The 15,099-nt window shown below is 46.9% G+C and overlaps 1 protein-coding gene across 3 annotated transcripts in view; it reads left to right on the top strand.

Annotated features, from left to right (window-relative positions):
• The first annotated feature begins 1,399 nt into the window (after positions 1-1,399).
• Positions 1,400-15,099, top strand: part of SART3 (spliceosome associated factor 3, U4/U6 recycling protein) — a 31,395-nt gene continuing 17,695 nt past the window's right edge. For 2 of the 3 annotated variants that reach the window (XM_031692654.2, XM_006204747.4), the window contains exons 1-5: positions 1,400-1,747; positions 9,412-9,538; positions 10,631-10,735; positions 13,231-13,415; positions 14,532-14,637. In XM_031692654.2, coding sequence (XP_031548514.1) covers positions 1,433-1,747; positions 9,412-9,538; positions 10,631-10,735; positions 13,231-13,415; positions 14,532-14,637 — 838 coding nt within the window. In that variant the 5' untranslated portion in view covers positions 1,400-1,432. The remainder of the gene's footprint in view (positions 1,748-9,411; positions 9,539-10,630; positions 10,736-13,230; positions 13,416-14,531; positions 14,638-15,099) is intronic. The other variant, XM_006204748.4, reaches the window with a different exon arrangement.

Genomic DNA, 15,099 nt, shown 5'->3' with positions numbered 1-15,099 from the left:
TCCGTGCACGTGTCTGCGCTCTGGCGCCGATTTGACCACGCCCCTCCGCGGCGGGCGGGGCGCGGATCCCAGAGGTCTGAAGTCGCAGGAGAGTTTGTCCAACGTGCTGGGTTCTGGATCTGGGGAACCTCAGGCTGAAGTGTGGGACCCAAGTGTACCTTGACAAAGCCCACCGCCAGAATGCGACGCAGAGGATAAACCAGTCTTATCTTTCTTAGCCCCACTTTGCAGCTTAGGAAGTTGAGGATCAGAACGGCTTACTAACTTGTTCGAGGTTGCCCAGAGAGTTAGACTCAGTTGGGACTGATTCAAACTTGGACAATCCTGGGTTAGAATTCCAGTTCTGCGCCTAATTGGCTGTGTGATCCTAGTTGAACCACATCGTCTTTCTAAACCTCGATCTTCTCTTTTGTACTCATTCAAGGGCAATTCTTTCATCCTTTGACCAAATATGTGTTGAGGTTTTGTCAAGGTGCTCCAACGGAAAGGAAAACAGACATAATTTCTGACATAATTAAGCTTGTTAATGAGGTAGAAAGGCAATAAATAAACAGACTTTCCTTCCTCAAAAAATGGGAAGCTTAAAGAAGCGAATACTTCTCCCTGATTTTAAAAAATGTATGTTTAATGTCTCGATCTCTATTTTTATTTTTTTATTTTTTTAACATTTTTTATTGATTTATAATCATTTTACAATGTTGTGTCAAATTCCAGTGTTCAGCACAAGTTTTCAGTCATTCATGGATCGATCTCTATTTTTAAAAGAGAAAATTGTCACAATTTATGTGGCAATGCCGGGCAATGAAGAGCTACTAAGTAAACGTTTAGTAGTGTAATTTATTAACATTGGTTTGCAGAATATGATCCTATAAAACCAGAAAACTCACATGTGTATTTAACTACTAGGCACCAGGCATTACGTAAAGGGGAGGAATGTCTTTGGAAAACGACTTTTTCTCATGAATGGTGCAGTCGATTCTTCTTCGAGGAGTTGGGCTTTTCTCTGCGTGTGAGGCTTAGTTGCTGGGGAGACTGAACCAAGCGCCAGGTCAGACTAGTAAGTAATACATTTATTGCAAGAATCATTACGACCTTCTCAAGATGGCGCCAAACCCTTAACGACAATCATCATGCTCACTCCATGACTTCCTCTATGGCTTCCACTTCCGGCCTAAGGACCCAACTTCTGTCCAAAGTTGTGCTGGAATACATGCCCTGTTAGTGAGCTTTTTTCTTCGACGAGAACTATTAAAAGTATATGAAGTAACATGAATTTCGTGTACTGCGAGATTTCCCCGCCATCCGAGGCTCGTAGTTTTTCCTTAGATGGCAAGACAGCGGGGTTTTTGATCAGGCGCGTGCCGCGGGCAGCTCCTATTTCAGCGGGTCTTCGGCGGCCGACTGAGGACCCAAGAGTCGCTGGAAGCTTAAGATGGCGACGGCGGCCGCAGCATCGGCTTCAGAAGCGGAGGCTGAGTCCAAGGCCGGGCCCCAGGCCGAGGGAGAGGAAGATGAGGCTAAGGCGGCTAGGACCAGGAGGAAAGTATTATCGCGGGCTGTGGCCGCTGCAACGTACAAGACCATGGGGCCAGGGTGGGACCAGCAGGAGGAAGGCGTGAGTGAAAGCGATGGAGATGAGGAGTACGCCATGGCTTCCTCGGCGGAGAGCTCCCCCGGGGAGTACGAATGGGAGTACGACGAAGAGGAGGAGAAGAACCAGCTGGAGATAGAGCGGCTGGAGGAGCAGGTGGGTCCCGGGCGGGCAGCGGGGTCCTTCCCTCAGGTTCCCAGGCCCCGGCCCGCCTCCCCGGTCCTCGGCGGTAATAAAGCCGCCGAGGCCCGGTGCTTTTGTAACCATTATACTATTGATAACGGTCCCTTGAATCCTCGCAAGGACCCAGTAAAGGAAAGAGTGTATTTCCCGCTTTAGGGGAGGAAACGGGCTCCCAGTGGAGGAAATACTCTTGCTCACGATTTACACTTCCTGCGAGTAGCGAGTCAGGCCTGGAACTTTGAACCGACTCCAGGCCTCCCGCTCTTAGCCACGCCATTAAACTGTGCCCAGCACTAGAAATTAAGTTCTATTGGTAAGAGTTACTTGCCTGTAGGAATGACGGCGATGATGAGAAATGGAGTGGTAGGGAAAATATAGACCATGACGATGATAATAGAAAGACAGAGGTCAAGATTTCAGCGTCTGGAGGCTAAGGCCCCAATTCTAGCTTTTCCACACCTGCTTGTGCTTCGGCGAATTTCTTAACTTCTCTGAGCCTCGGCTTCCTCACCTGTAGATTGAGGGAAACAGTTCCCGCACGTGGAATTGTCATAGCGGTGATTAGAGCCTAGTGCCTGGCACTACTATTGTGATTTCTAATCTGTAACCTTATGAGATACAGGTGGTGGTATCTCCCGTGTCATCAAGGATCCCAGCAGGAAATTTAGACACGTTTAAACTAGGCTAGTTTGAGGAAAGGTAAGTAAAGGGACTACTGCGTCCAGGGCAGGGCTAGCAGGAGTGAAGGTTCAGTATTCCAGGGCCAGTAACAGCAGGGTCTTGTGTCCACCTTTAGGCTTGAAGAGGTGAGAGGAGTGACCCGTTTTCCGAACAGTTTTGTGGAGAGGGCATCTGAAAGGAGTGGAGAGCTTGGGTCAAGGGTGCAGCCCCAGGTTCCCATCAGGGATTGGGGTTGGGGAAGAAATACCCTGACCTACCTCTCTTCCTCCCTCCTAGCATCCTCTGGTGCCTTCTGCTGGGCAAACTACTGCAGGCAAGAGAACCAGAGACCCCATCCATGTGGTCCACACAGTGGGGCACAGGACAGTGGGGAGAGAGGGTGGAGTGGATTTAGAGGGGCAAACAGAGAACTTGAACATATTCTCATTTTACAGATGAGGAAACCGAGGCTCAGAATGAATGATGAAATGATTTGCTCAGAGTCACTCATAAGGAGATAGGAACTTGTCCAGGTTTTGTCTGCGGACCAAACGCCACACTGGATGTGAAGTCACTTAGTGATGTGAAGTTGTTAGCTGGGGGTTCTCACTTAACTTGCTGGGTGTGAGGTTCCTTGTAATGTCCTCTGCAGCAGAGATATTTTTACGTTGTGCAACAGTGATATCATCGATTGGTGTAACTGTCCCACTTGTCATGCCATCTGAGTGTCAGGGAAACCAGTTGGGGGTACAGAGGTGGTTAGATTTCTGCTTTTTATGAATAAGCATGCTGAAGTTCAGTCAGCAAATGCAGTGTAATTTGAGGTGCCAGGCTGACAGTGTCCCTGTCCTGAGAGAAATCTGTTCTTCAGACTTCTGGCCTTGGGCTTTTCAACGGACCATGAGCTTACTCTGTAGAGGAAATAGGATTACCTGTTTTCGTGGTAGGGGAGGCTTGGAAGCAGAGAGGTCAAGTCCTTGATGAGGGTACCCAGCTTGCTAGTGAGGAGGTTGGGTCAGGGCAGAGGTCGGCTGGCTGTTCCCTGCCTCAAGCCATCGAAGGTGGGACCACACAGGATGGGGTGTGGCGAGTGGTGGTGAATTGAAGAGCGCCTGGCTTTATCCACTTTGTCCTAGGGTCCAGAAATGGACTTTTCCAATTTTTCCAAAACTTCCTCCCACCTCATCCGAATCCCACAGCCTCTGGTCCCTGCTGTAACTTGTCTTACGGTGGAGCATGAGGATGGATAGCTTCCAGGTAGGCCTGTGCAAAGCTCGGCCTCATGGTGTTTTTGAGTTCCAGTTCTCACCCCTGAGTGTATTTTACGAAAGCTCGCAATTAGTTGTGGTATCTGCCCGTGTACCAAAAGCAGAGATTTCCCACTATTTTGTGTGTGTGGCCTGAAACCAAAAGTGCCTTCCAAGTTATGTCTACGCTCTGAGCCTGGTGTCCCAGGTGGTAAAAGGAGAGTTGTGACAGTGCCTCCCTCCCAGGGCTGTTGTGGAGCTTAAGTGACACGATGTGTGTAAAGCTCTGGGCACAGTCCAGCGCATAGTAGGTCCTCTGTCAGGACCTGCACCCTCCTCCCTCCCCCTCTTTCCTGTGATTGCAGCCCTGTGTCCTTTCCCCCAGGCCTCCCTGCTGCTTCTCCACCCCCAGGCCAGGACCACGTTGTGCTGTTACGGAGTTAGGAAATCAGTTCCCAGATCACTTTGCACACTGGCTGAGCTGCCTCTTTCTTGAAAACATTCTTTGTCGTTAACAATGCTCTGAGACCAGAATAGACCGGCGCGTGTTCTCATCTGTCAGCCCTGATCGACCTCTCTGGGAAGGTCCCTTAAGCACATCTCAGTGTGCATTCAGTGTCCATACTCTTGGGGCATCTCTCCATCTGTAGTATCTTCATTATTTGGGCCTAAAAATCAGAAATTTAGACCAAAAAGCATCTTAGAGACAGTTCCTGTACTCTGGTGACCTTCATACACATGGTGTTCACATGAAGGGCACTTGCACAGACATCACTCATGCTGGCTTGGAGGGACTCCCCACCCTCTTTGTGCTCAGAAAACACATTCGGACCCAGGTGAGTTGTGAGTGGTGGGGAGACGGGGGACCGAGCCTTCTCCTTCATGAGAAGAGGACACCTTACCATCTTCACTTACCTCACTGTTGTTACTTGTGTGATGCACTTGATAGTTGATTTTGAGACATCAGTGCGTCACAGCAGGCTGCTTGGGGTCCAGAGGAGAACTCCAGCGCCGGGTACAGACGGGGAAACAGAACCAGTGGACGTTGGAACACGCGTGTCCCGACCTGGTCCCATCCTTTTCAGCCCATCACATAATCATGGTGGGCTCTGCCTTCATGTTTATAAATCATGAGCAGGACAACATTGCTGAAGGTCTTAAAATTAAAAAAAATTTTTACAGATCGTGGGCTTATCTGTTATCTCTTTGCATGTAATTTGACACATACAGAGCAGCTCACATCTGTCCGTTGTAAAGGCTGGTGATGAAAGAAACACCCCTTACTCTTCCGGCCGGTCTGAGAGTGAGAGCTGCATCACCTCTGTCGCTGTGCCCACGGCCTCTCCCCTGTTCCATGGCCCTGCCCTGCCCCTCCCCCTGCCCCTCTCCTACAGCCCAGGTGCCTGCTCCCTTGAATCGTGTGTGCTTCCTTCTGTATAACTGTATCACCTAAGTTTGCGTCCCTCAGCACTATATTGTCCACTTTTTTCGGAGTGGGTAATTAGGTTTTTTCATCTATTATTTTTTTTAATGAAGGCACTGGGGATTGAACCCAGGACCTCGTGCATGCTTTGCAGGTGCTCTACCACTAAGCTCTACCTACTCCCCGCCTTGAGCTTCTTTTTAAATTTAAATTTTATTTTTTATTGAAGTGTAATTGAATTATACTGTTAGTTTCAGGTGTACAGCAAAGCAATTCAGTTATACATATACATACATATGTTTACATATATTTTCAGATTGTTTTCCGTTGTAGCTTGTAAGAAATTGAATGTGGTTCGCTGTGCAATGTAGTAGGTCCTTGTTGTTTACCTATTTCACATTTCTGAACCTTTTAAAAAAGCGTATCGTGCGATGTGTCATTTGCTGGTTCTGCTTACTCAGCAGTGTGTCCCCAAGATCCAGCCGTGTCGCGTGCTGAATATTTGGAACCCCAGCATGTGAGGAGTCCAGAGTCTGTCAGTTGTTCCAGGGTTTGAATTGTGTACAGTTTTTTTTCCTTATTACAAACTACAAGGAACATTGTTCCTATTAAACTGCTGCCCTTGAACCTGTATGAGAGTTCCCCTCAGTCAGTGTTTTTCAAACTGGGGTCATGAATTCGATTCAGTGGATGTAACCAGCGCCACTTCTGTATTCGGTGGATGTATGTGTGCTTGCGCTGTGTTTTCTGTGTGCGGGGGTCTGTTTCCGGGCACTCTGCATCGTTCTTGTGGTCCGTTTGTCCGTCCTGTGTCAGTTCCATGGTCCAACTCATTGCTGAGACTTGCTACCCGCAAAGACAAATCCTCCTGTGTGTGCTTCAGTGCGGCAGCTAGTGTCTAGAATACTGGGTCTGTTGTCAGGCGGCGGAGTGTTAATTGAGTGACGTACAGGCACTGTGTCATCTCTGGAGAGGGAAATACTGCTGAAATGCCATGGCAGATGTTAGAAGAGTGGATACTGGTCTGATCTTGGTGTATAGACTTAATGTAACCTCCATACCCCCATGTTTTTTTTTCTGAAAGTTTAAAAAAGTTTCATTTTGAGATAATTGTAGGTTTCCCTGTAGTTGTAAGAAATAATATAGACAGATCCTGTGTACCCTTTACCCAGTTTCCTCCAAAGGTAACCTTTTGTAAACCTGTAGTAGGTATTACAAACCACATGTTGATGTTAATATAACCAACACAGATCAGTTCTGTCATCACAAGGAGTTGTTCTCAAGTCCTTTCACAGTTCCTGACCTCTAGCAACCCCTAGTCTGTTCTCCACTTCCATGATTTTATCATTTCAAAAATGTTATGTAACTGGAATCATACAGCATGTAACCGTTTGGGATCAGCCTTCCTCATTCAGCATAATTCCCTCAAGATTCATCTGAGTCGTGTGCTTATTCAGTGTTCCTTATTAGGGCTGAGGAGTATCTGTGGTGTGGGTGTCCCACGGTTAGTCCAACCATTCAGCCATGGAAGGAAGTCTGGTTAGTTACCAGGTTTGGCTGTCAGGAGCAGCTGTCGCGCACATTCCTGTAGAGGGGTTTGTGTGAACATAGGTTTTATTTCTCTGGAAAAATGCCCAAGGGTGCACTTGCTGGGTGACACGATGGTTGTGTGTTGAATTTTACAAGAAACTGCCAAACTGTCTTCCGGAGCTGCTGTACCATTTTGCGTTCTCATCAGCAATGTAGGAGCGATCCAGGTTTTCAGTAGCATCTTCTCTGACATTTGGTGGTGTCACTGTTTTTCATTTTGGCCATTCTGTGAGGTGTGTAATGATAACTCTGGTCTTAGCTGGTATTTCCCTTGGAGCTACAGATGTCGAACGCTGTTCCTGTGCACTGAGCTTGCCGTCTGTGTCCTCTTTGAATGTACGTGTTGGTTCTTGTCTTTTGCCTGCTTTTTAATTGGTTTGTTTTTTACTGTTGAGTTGGGAGTTACATCGTTTAGATATTAGTCCTTGGTCAGATACGTAGTTTATAAACACTTTTTCCAGTCTGTAGCTTGTCTTTGCAGCCTCTTGGCAGAACCTTTTACAGAGCAAAAAGTTTTAATTTTGGTGAAGCCCTAATTTGCTGAGAGTTTTACCGTCAACGGTTGTTGGACTTTGTCAGATGCACTTTCTCTGTCAATTGACAGCATGGTTTTTGTGCTTTAGTCTGTGATGCAGTGGAATATGGTGATTGATTTTCAGAGACCGAACTAGGCTTGCAGACCTGTAGGCGTGGGGTATCGTTCTTCCTGTGCGTGAATTTCGTTCTGTAAGTTTTCCTCTCCACCCTGTGCTAGCTGCAGTCCACTTATTTTGATTTGCTATATTTTCATTTTCATTCAGCTGTATGGATTTAAAGTTGTCTTTGAGACTCTCTTTGAGCCATACATTACTTACAGATGTATTATTTAATTTCCAAGTGTTCAGAGATTTTCCTACTGTTACTGATTTCTAGGTTGATTCTGTTGTTATCAGAAAACATGCTCTGTGTGATTTAATTTCTTCTAAGTTTGTTGAGATTGGTTTTAGGGCCGAGGATATGGTCTCAGTGTTCTTTGGACACTCGAGAAAAATGTGTGTTTTGTTACTGTCGGGAGGAGTTGTCTATGTACATCAATTAGACAATGCAGGTTAATGGTGTTGAATTCTTCTGTGTCCTGGGTGATTATCTGGTAGTTCCTTTAGTTGCTGAAATAGGGGATGCCGTAATTCCCAGTATTATTGTGGATGAGGCTGTTTCTTCTTTTAGCTCCATCAGTTTTTGCTGCATCTATTTTGAGATTCTCGTGGCTGGTGCATACGCAGTTAGGGTTGTTTTGTCTTCCTGGTGGGTTGATCCTTTTATCATTATGTCCTGTCCTGTCCCACCTTATCTCTGATAATTGTCTTTGCTGTGAAGTCTGCTTTATGTGATATTGATATAGGCACTAATGCTCCTTTGGGATGAATGTTTGCGTGCTGTATCTTTCCTTATCCTTTCACTTTGAATCTGCATACACCCTTGAATTTGAGTTTCTTGTAATCGGCATACAGCTAGGTTGTGTTTTTGTGCACTCTGCCATTCTCTGCCTTTTAATTAGTATATTTAGACTGTATACTTTTAAGGTGACTATTATGTTAGGTCTAAAGCCTGACATTTTATTATTTTCTGTTTTCTGTCTTTCTTGTTCTTCTGCTTCTCTTTTCCTTCCTTTCTATGGGTTACTTGAACATTCTTTAGGATTCCATCTTGATTTATATTTATAGTGATTTTGAAGCGTTGCTTTATATAGTCGCTCAGTGGTCGCTTTGAGTGTTACAGTATATTTGACTCACATGGTATCTATTTCTTACTGCTGAGTGAAGTGTGGAAATCTTTTCCCCATGGAGGCCCCTTTACCACTCCTCCTTTTAAATGCCCTTGTTTTGGGTATCAGATAGTCTCAGGACTTTTATTTCAGTTATTGCACACAATTTAGAAAACTCATGAAGGGAAGGATCATCTCCTGTACTTAACACATCTCTGCTCTCCCTCCCTTCCTTCCTGGTGCTCTAAGATTTCCGTTCTGTTTGAAGAAATTCCTCTAGCTGGTCTTTAAGAGTAAGTCTGCTAGTGACAGATTCTTTTAGTTTTCCTTTGTCTCAGATATATGATAGCTTTTGAAGCAGTTATCTTCATTTATTAACTTTTCAGTTTGAAAAATTTGAAATATAAAATGAAGCCTTTATGTAGCGATCTCAGCCTCGTCAGGTACCAGTCGGTTGCCATTCTTGTTTCTCCCAATAGGGATTTCCATTTTTTTGTTTGTTTAATAAAAGAAAAGCGCTCTCGTGTACCTGGCAGGTGCTAATGCGTGTGACTAAATTGACTTTCAAAATCTCTCAACGAGAACCTATGAGCTAGATGCTAGTAGTGTATCCCATTTTACAGATGAGGAAATGGAGGCTTAGAAAAGTTAATAACTTGCCTCAGGTCACACTTTGTGTTTATTTATGTTTCACTAGAACTGTCTCCTGTATCTCAGAGAGAGCCCAAGTGTGTTCTGACAGGAGCTGTAGCAGATTTGAGGGAGCTTTGTGTTTATGATAAGAAGCCCCTTTCATTGACTTTCCTCCCTCTTCCTGAGGGTACACGTTACACATTGCTGCTTTTGTGGCTCCCCCAGACAGCACATGTTTTGTGTTGGTGGCAGACACGTGTGTCGTCACCAGCAGTGAAAAAAGCTGAGTTATTTTGCTGATGGCGTTTTCCACGTCAGCTTCTGTTCCTTGCCCTTTTAGCTGTCCATCAACGTCTACGACTACAACTGCCACGTGGACCTGATCCGGCTGCTCCGGCTGGAGGGGGAGCTTGCCAAGGTGCGGACGGCCCGCCAGAAGATGAGTGAGATCTTCCCCCTGACCGAAGGTAACGCCCCGCGCGCGCGGCTGTCACGTATACAGAATCGAGGGGAGTACGTTTTGTTCAGTGCTGAGAGTGGGGCGCGCTCCTTCTAGAAAATGTGGAGCATATGAGTCTAGTGGAAGGAAGAAAATCCATCACCCAGAGTCAGCGATTCTTAGCTTATCGTCTCGCAGTTTTTGGCAAAACATAGTTGCGATTGTGCAGTACTCTGAGCCCTGATGTCTTTAACCCAGCCTTTTATGATAAAGTGTCCCTGTGTGATTAAACTCCCCCCGTTCCCTTTCTGTTTCCCATTCTGGTACTTATGTATTTAATCCATTCTCTCAGAAACAGATCATTGTAAATGTGTTATCGCTAAACTTTGATAGACAGCTTTTAAGTGTTTCCTACCTTATTTGTTCCACAGTAGTTGGACATTGAGGTTACGCCTACTTACTTGCTTATTTGAAACATAGTTACACTGGGCATCTTTGTGGCTGACTCTCCGTGAATGTCCCTGATTGATCTTCTGGGAACAGGTTGGGAAGCACAGGTCCTAGGTTCAGCTCTGGCCCTGCTCCTTCCCATGAGGACTCCGGAATGTAACTCTGAATGTAGAAGTGGAAATCTGATTGCCTCGCTCTATGTCTTTCTAGCTGTGTGATAGAAAGCAAATTATATAAACATGCTAAGGCTCAGTTTTCCTAGCAGTAAAGTGGGGCTAACAGTAGTTTCTGCCTCGTAGCACATGGGTTGAACGAGGCTTCCTGTCTGCAACACTTACCACGCACTTGGCATGTTGTAAATTCTTTGATTGATGCCACTGTTACTGATGTTATGTCACCCACCTCGCAGGATCTTGACAAAGACTGAAGGAGAAAATATATCTAAAAGTACTTTGCAAAATAGAAGATGCCCAGCAAGTGTAGACTTATGACTTTAGAGATTTGATCTTACTTGGAAGCATAAACCTCCTGTGTGCTGGGTGTGGGTTTTAGGGATGGGATTCCCGTGGACTGTGCCCGGCTGTGTAAGTGGATGGAGCGTCTGCGTGAGGAGGCCTCCCAGTCCGCCCTCCGGCACGGGGCGCTCACGCCGGGGCCCGTTGTCTTGCAGAGCTCTGGCTGGAGTGGCTGCAGGACGAGGTCAGCATGGCCCTGGACGGCCTGGACAGGGAGCGCGTGTACGACCTCTTCGAGCGAGCGGTGCAGGACTACATCTGTGAGTCCCCATGGGCTTCTCTGGGGGAGTCTGGGGGCGTCACTGGGCCACCCTTCTCTGCTGTCGTGGGCATCTCTGTGTTGTGAGATGTTGCCACCCAGAAAAGAGCCTCCGTCCAGCAGTGAGAAAGATGTGGGCTTGGTTCTTATTATCCCTGTCTGTGGTTTTCAGTTGAGGGTATTTGGTTTTAAAATACAAGGAGAAGACACACTTGGAGGAAGTGGGTAAGTATAGCCGCCCCTGGCATTTATCTGGCCCGGAACGCTTACATGGTATTTCCAGGTGGCTAAGGGTTCCCTTTTACACATTGAGTGGATTTTTAGAAGTTATGGACAGAATTTTTTTCCCCCCAGTGTTAAAAAACTTAAAACTTTATAGTTTGAAATAATTGTAGATTTATAGGTACCTGCAGACATAGTAGAGAAGTCCTGTATATTTACTTCATTCAGTTTCCTCCAGTATCTTACAACTATAGTACAAAACCAGCACCAGGAAGTGGACCCTGGTGCCGTGCGTGTGCAGTTCTGTGATGTTTTATCCTACTGCTGCATCAAGGCGTGGAGTCTGCATCACCACGGAGATCCCCTTGTCCGCTGGCCTTGGTATTTGACCAGGGCGAGTGAAGTGTGGACGACTTACTCCGTTAAATCCCGTCACCCTCTCCTGTTGATGGTATAAGTCTCTAAATAGTTTCTCCACATTACATTGCAGACTACCTCAGACAGTGCTGTGGGTGAAATGTTTTTAAGAATATTAAAAAAATTTCCCTCCTTTAAGTCTCCTTCCCTGTCTGACTTTCCTCACTCCTGCTGTGGGCATGTCCCTTGGGAGAAGCAGCGACAGGGTCTCTGACAGAGTTCTGAGTGCTGTTCCCGGGTTTCTGACGATCCCGTTACCCTTCCTGATGTCACAGAGCCATCGTTAACAGCACCAGTTCTCTGTGTCCAAGGACCTTTTGTGCCTCCCCGGACAGTGATGTTTCTCCATCCTTAATGGTCCTGCAGTCACCTCTGCCAATCAGGCCTCCGCTGTCACTTAGTGTTACTGTCAGTGTCCCATCACCTTCCCCCAGGGCCTCGGGGCTGCTTGGGCCGGGAAGCCAGATAACCCCGCCTCTTAGATCGTGTCTCATAAGTAGTCGGGGATGGGGGCCTGAGGGGTGGTGGTGTTACTGTCGGAACTTTAGTGTATGGGAGTGGTGTCACTTGTTTTGCTTGCTTCTGTCTTTAACTATGTTCTGCACGCGTGAAGATGCCAAGTATAGACCTCCTTTATTCCTCAGCATGCACTCAGTGATTTCAGGCCACCTGGGGGGCGAAAAGTATACCATTGATAAGTTCTGGCTGCGGCCCTTTGGATCTTTAAAGATTTCGAAAGTCAGGTTACTTGGTCTCTGGGGCAGCCTCGTGCAGGGGCTTCGTGCCAGTTTTGGAACCTGGGACCTGGTGACACATTCTGTTGTTTACCTCTCATAGTCATTGTGGACTCTGCACCCTTGCGTTTTCTGAATTATAAAACTGTTCATAATATTTGCCCCTCTGTAGATAATTTAAATATTGGGAGGAGCCATGATGTAACCTGTCAGGAGGAGCTGTTTCACAGACCCTCCGTGAACTTGGCTAACCCTCACCAAGGGCTTCAAGCTAGTTCATTTCCATTTTTATTTTGCAGCCCATACGGCAGTTGTTAGACTGCTGAGCGAAAACAAAGTAGCTAACTTTAGCTTCGTTCTTTGAAAGAGACTTATTTCATTGGAAAACAAGCCTCAGGAAGACAATAATTCTCACGTTGGTTTTGTCTTTTTAGTATTTTTATTTGAGCAAGGTTAGTGTATGGGCATCTGAAATTATTTTCAGGTCTCTGAAAAGTGACTTAGGCAAAGTATGTACAGTAAGCATAATCGACGCATTCACAGAGAGTTTAGTTCACTAGTCTGATCTAAAGCCGCGGGAGTGAGTATGTAAAAAGTTTGAAAAGAAAGTGAAAGAAACAAGGCAACCAGGTCTTTGTTGTTGTTGAAGTTTTAAAATACAGCTTTCTAGTAACAGGATTGGTGCTTTAAATTTTGTTGTTTCATTTTGGCCAGGAGACTTAGAAATGAATCAAGATTCAAAAGTTGAAAAATTCTAGGCTTTAAAATCTTTCTGGAGGTTGACTCAGATTCATAACTAGTTTCATTGAACTCTGTCACTGATTTCCTTCAATTTTAATAAATAAGCTTTGTAATCACAGCCATATTACATACTACCGCCTGGCACGTACTGTCTGTGCAGTCACATCTCACCGATGATCCCTGGTAGGGATGCGGGTTAAGACAGACGTTCTCTCCAGGCTGCGGTGTGGGTGCAGGTAAACTGGGCTGCTCGTTGGTCGTGCTTTTCCCTTTCTGCACAAATGAGTGTTTTCTCGATGGGCTTGTTTCTTTTGTTACGCATCAGAAGTTTTGCTGTTGGGGTGTCTCATACCCTGAACTAATAGAACACCTCTCATTTAAGGTCCTAACATTTGGCTGGAGTACGGCCAGTACTCAGTCGGCGGGATCGGTCAGAAAGGCGGCCTTGAGAAAGTCCGCTCCGTGTTTGAAAGGGCTCTCTCGTCCGTCGGGTTGCACATGACCAAAGGGCTCGCCATCTGGGAGGCTTACCGGGAGTTCGAAAGCGCCATCGTGGAAGCCGCCCGGGTGAGTGCCCGTCTCTGTGGCCCGTGCTCGCCTTTGTCTGGTCGGGGCTGTCTGTAAGTGGCCTCGGAAGAATGTGGTCAACCAAGAGGTCTTTGCCGGTCCCTTCGTGGGTGGGCAGTAACGTCGGTCAAACCATGAGTCTGTGGAGTGGCAGGAAAGACCTCTTTGACTAAAAAGCAGATGACTGTACAGTTTTTTCCTGATACTTAAAAATACTCCTGTTGTTGGTTACTGGCTCCAGGCGAGGATAGCCAAGTCACTAAGAGAAAATCTTACTTGTGTATGTACATGTGTATATGTGTGTGTGTGTATATATGTACAGATATCATGCCCCTTAGTAACTGTGAGAGATTTGACCCTGCTATAATTGCATTTTTTAGACTAGACTATGATTTGTAGAATTTTACAGTCCCCTCCCCAGTGTCCCTCCTCCTCTGCGCGTGACCGCACATTTGCTGGTACGAGGCGGGGCCCTCTGCTGGTGAGGTCATTGTTATTAAAGTAGTCCAGTCCCTTCTTGACTGTGTCCCTGTTGGACAGTGGGTGGCGGTGCCCTCCCCGCACCCTGACGGAGGCATCGGGCTGAGCCGGGCCGACATGCGAGGCGCTCTCGGTCAGGCGTGGACCCCCGTGTCCTCTGCCCCCGAGCTCTGCTCAGCATTCTTGCACTTCCTGCCGCTGCACTTTTACTCATGCTGTTCCTCCGACCCGGAGTTCCTTCTCTCACTAGCTGGGGAGCCTGCAGGCGCATCCCAGGTGCCAGCTCCTCCAGGAGTGTTTCCTGGGTCCCTCCTTCTGTAACAGTAACTGAGCCCTCAGAACCCGCCCGCGGCAAGCCACGATACTTCGATACTTGGAACGCTTTGCTCTCCTGATGCTCTGGTTCTACCTGGTGCTAGTCTTTTGGCTATGTTTCTTAGATTGTGTCTTGCTTTCCCCTCTTCATCAACAGTTAGAGTGATGAAATTTACTTTTGAACCTCTTGCGGCATTTGGCACAACACCTTATGCATAAGAGGTCCTTTGAGTTTTTTATTGTGAACTAAATATTTGCTGAAATGTTTTTTGAAGTAGGAAGAACCAAAGTTTGTCATTTACTCCGAATTTGCTTCTTTAGCCCATAGCTGGCTTCCTTTCCCCTTTTGACCGGGAACAAACCTTTGATTCACAGCTGGAGAAAGTACACAGTCTCTTCCGGCGACAGCTGGCGATCCCACTCTACGGTAAGAGACGCAGACCCAGCACCAGCCCCTCATGGCTCCCACACGCGCTGGGGCACGTCAGGGCCTGGGCCTCCCCCCGCATCTCGGGAGGCTGATGGGGCTGCTTTCCTTGTCCTCGCTGGGCAGTGCCGCCCTGGACAAGGCGTATCTTGAATTGTTAACGCTCCGGAGGGTTGTGAGGGTCAGAGGCAGGCCTGGAAGCTGACTCCCTGACTCCCAGTTTCCTGTGTTAAGATGTTGTGAGGGAGGCAGAGATGGGGTCTTGGGAAGCAAACTGACCCCTGTATTTTCTGGGGAAACGTGATTGAACAAGAGTTCCATTAGAAGCATCTTCTCTCATGGAGAGTGACCTCCCTAGTAGAGTGGGGGTTTTACGTGGGCTCTCGCCAGTCGTCCGTGGGTGATTTGGTTCAGGAGCCTGGGCGATCGGAAGTATTCCTGTCTGAGTTTCTTGAGCTTGGG

The sequence above is a fragment of the Vicugna pacos genome, chromosome 32 (genome assembly GCF_048564905.1).
Source record: "Vicugna pacos chromosome 32, VicPac4, whole genome shotgun sequence".
NCBI lineage: Eukaryota > Metazoa > Chordata > Mammalia > Artiodactyla > Camelidae > Vicugna > Vicugna pacos.
This window is presented reverse-complemented; position numbering and strand designations above follow the sequence as displayed.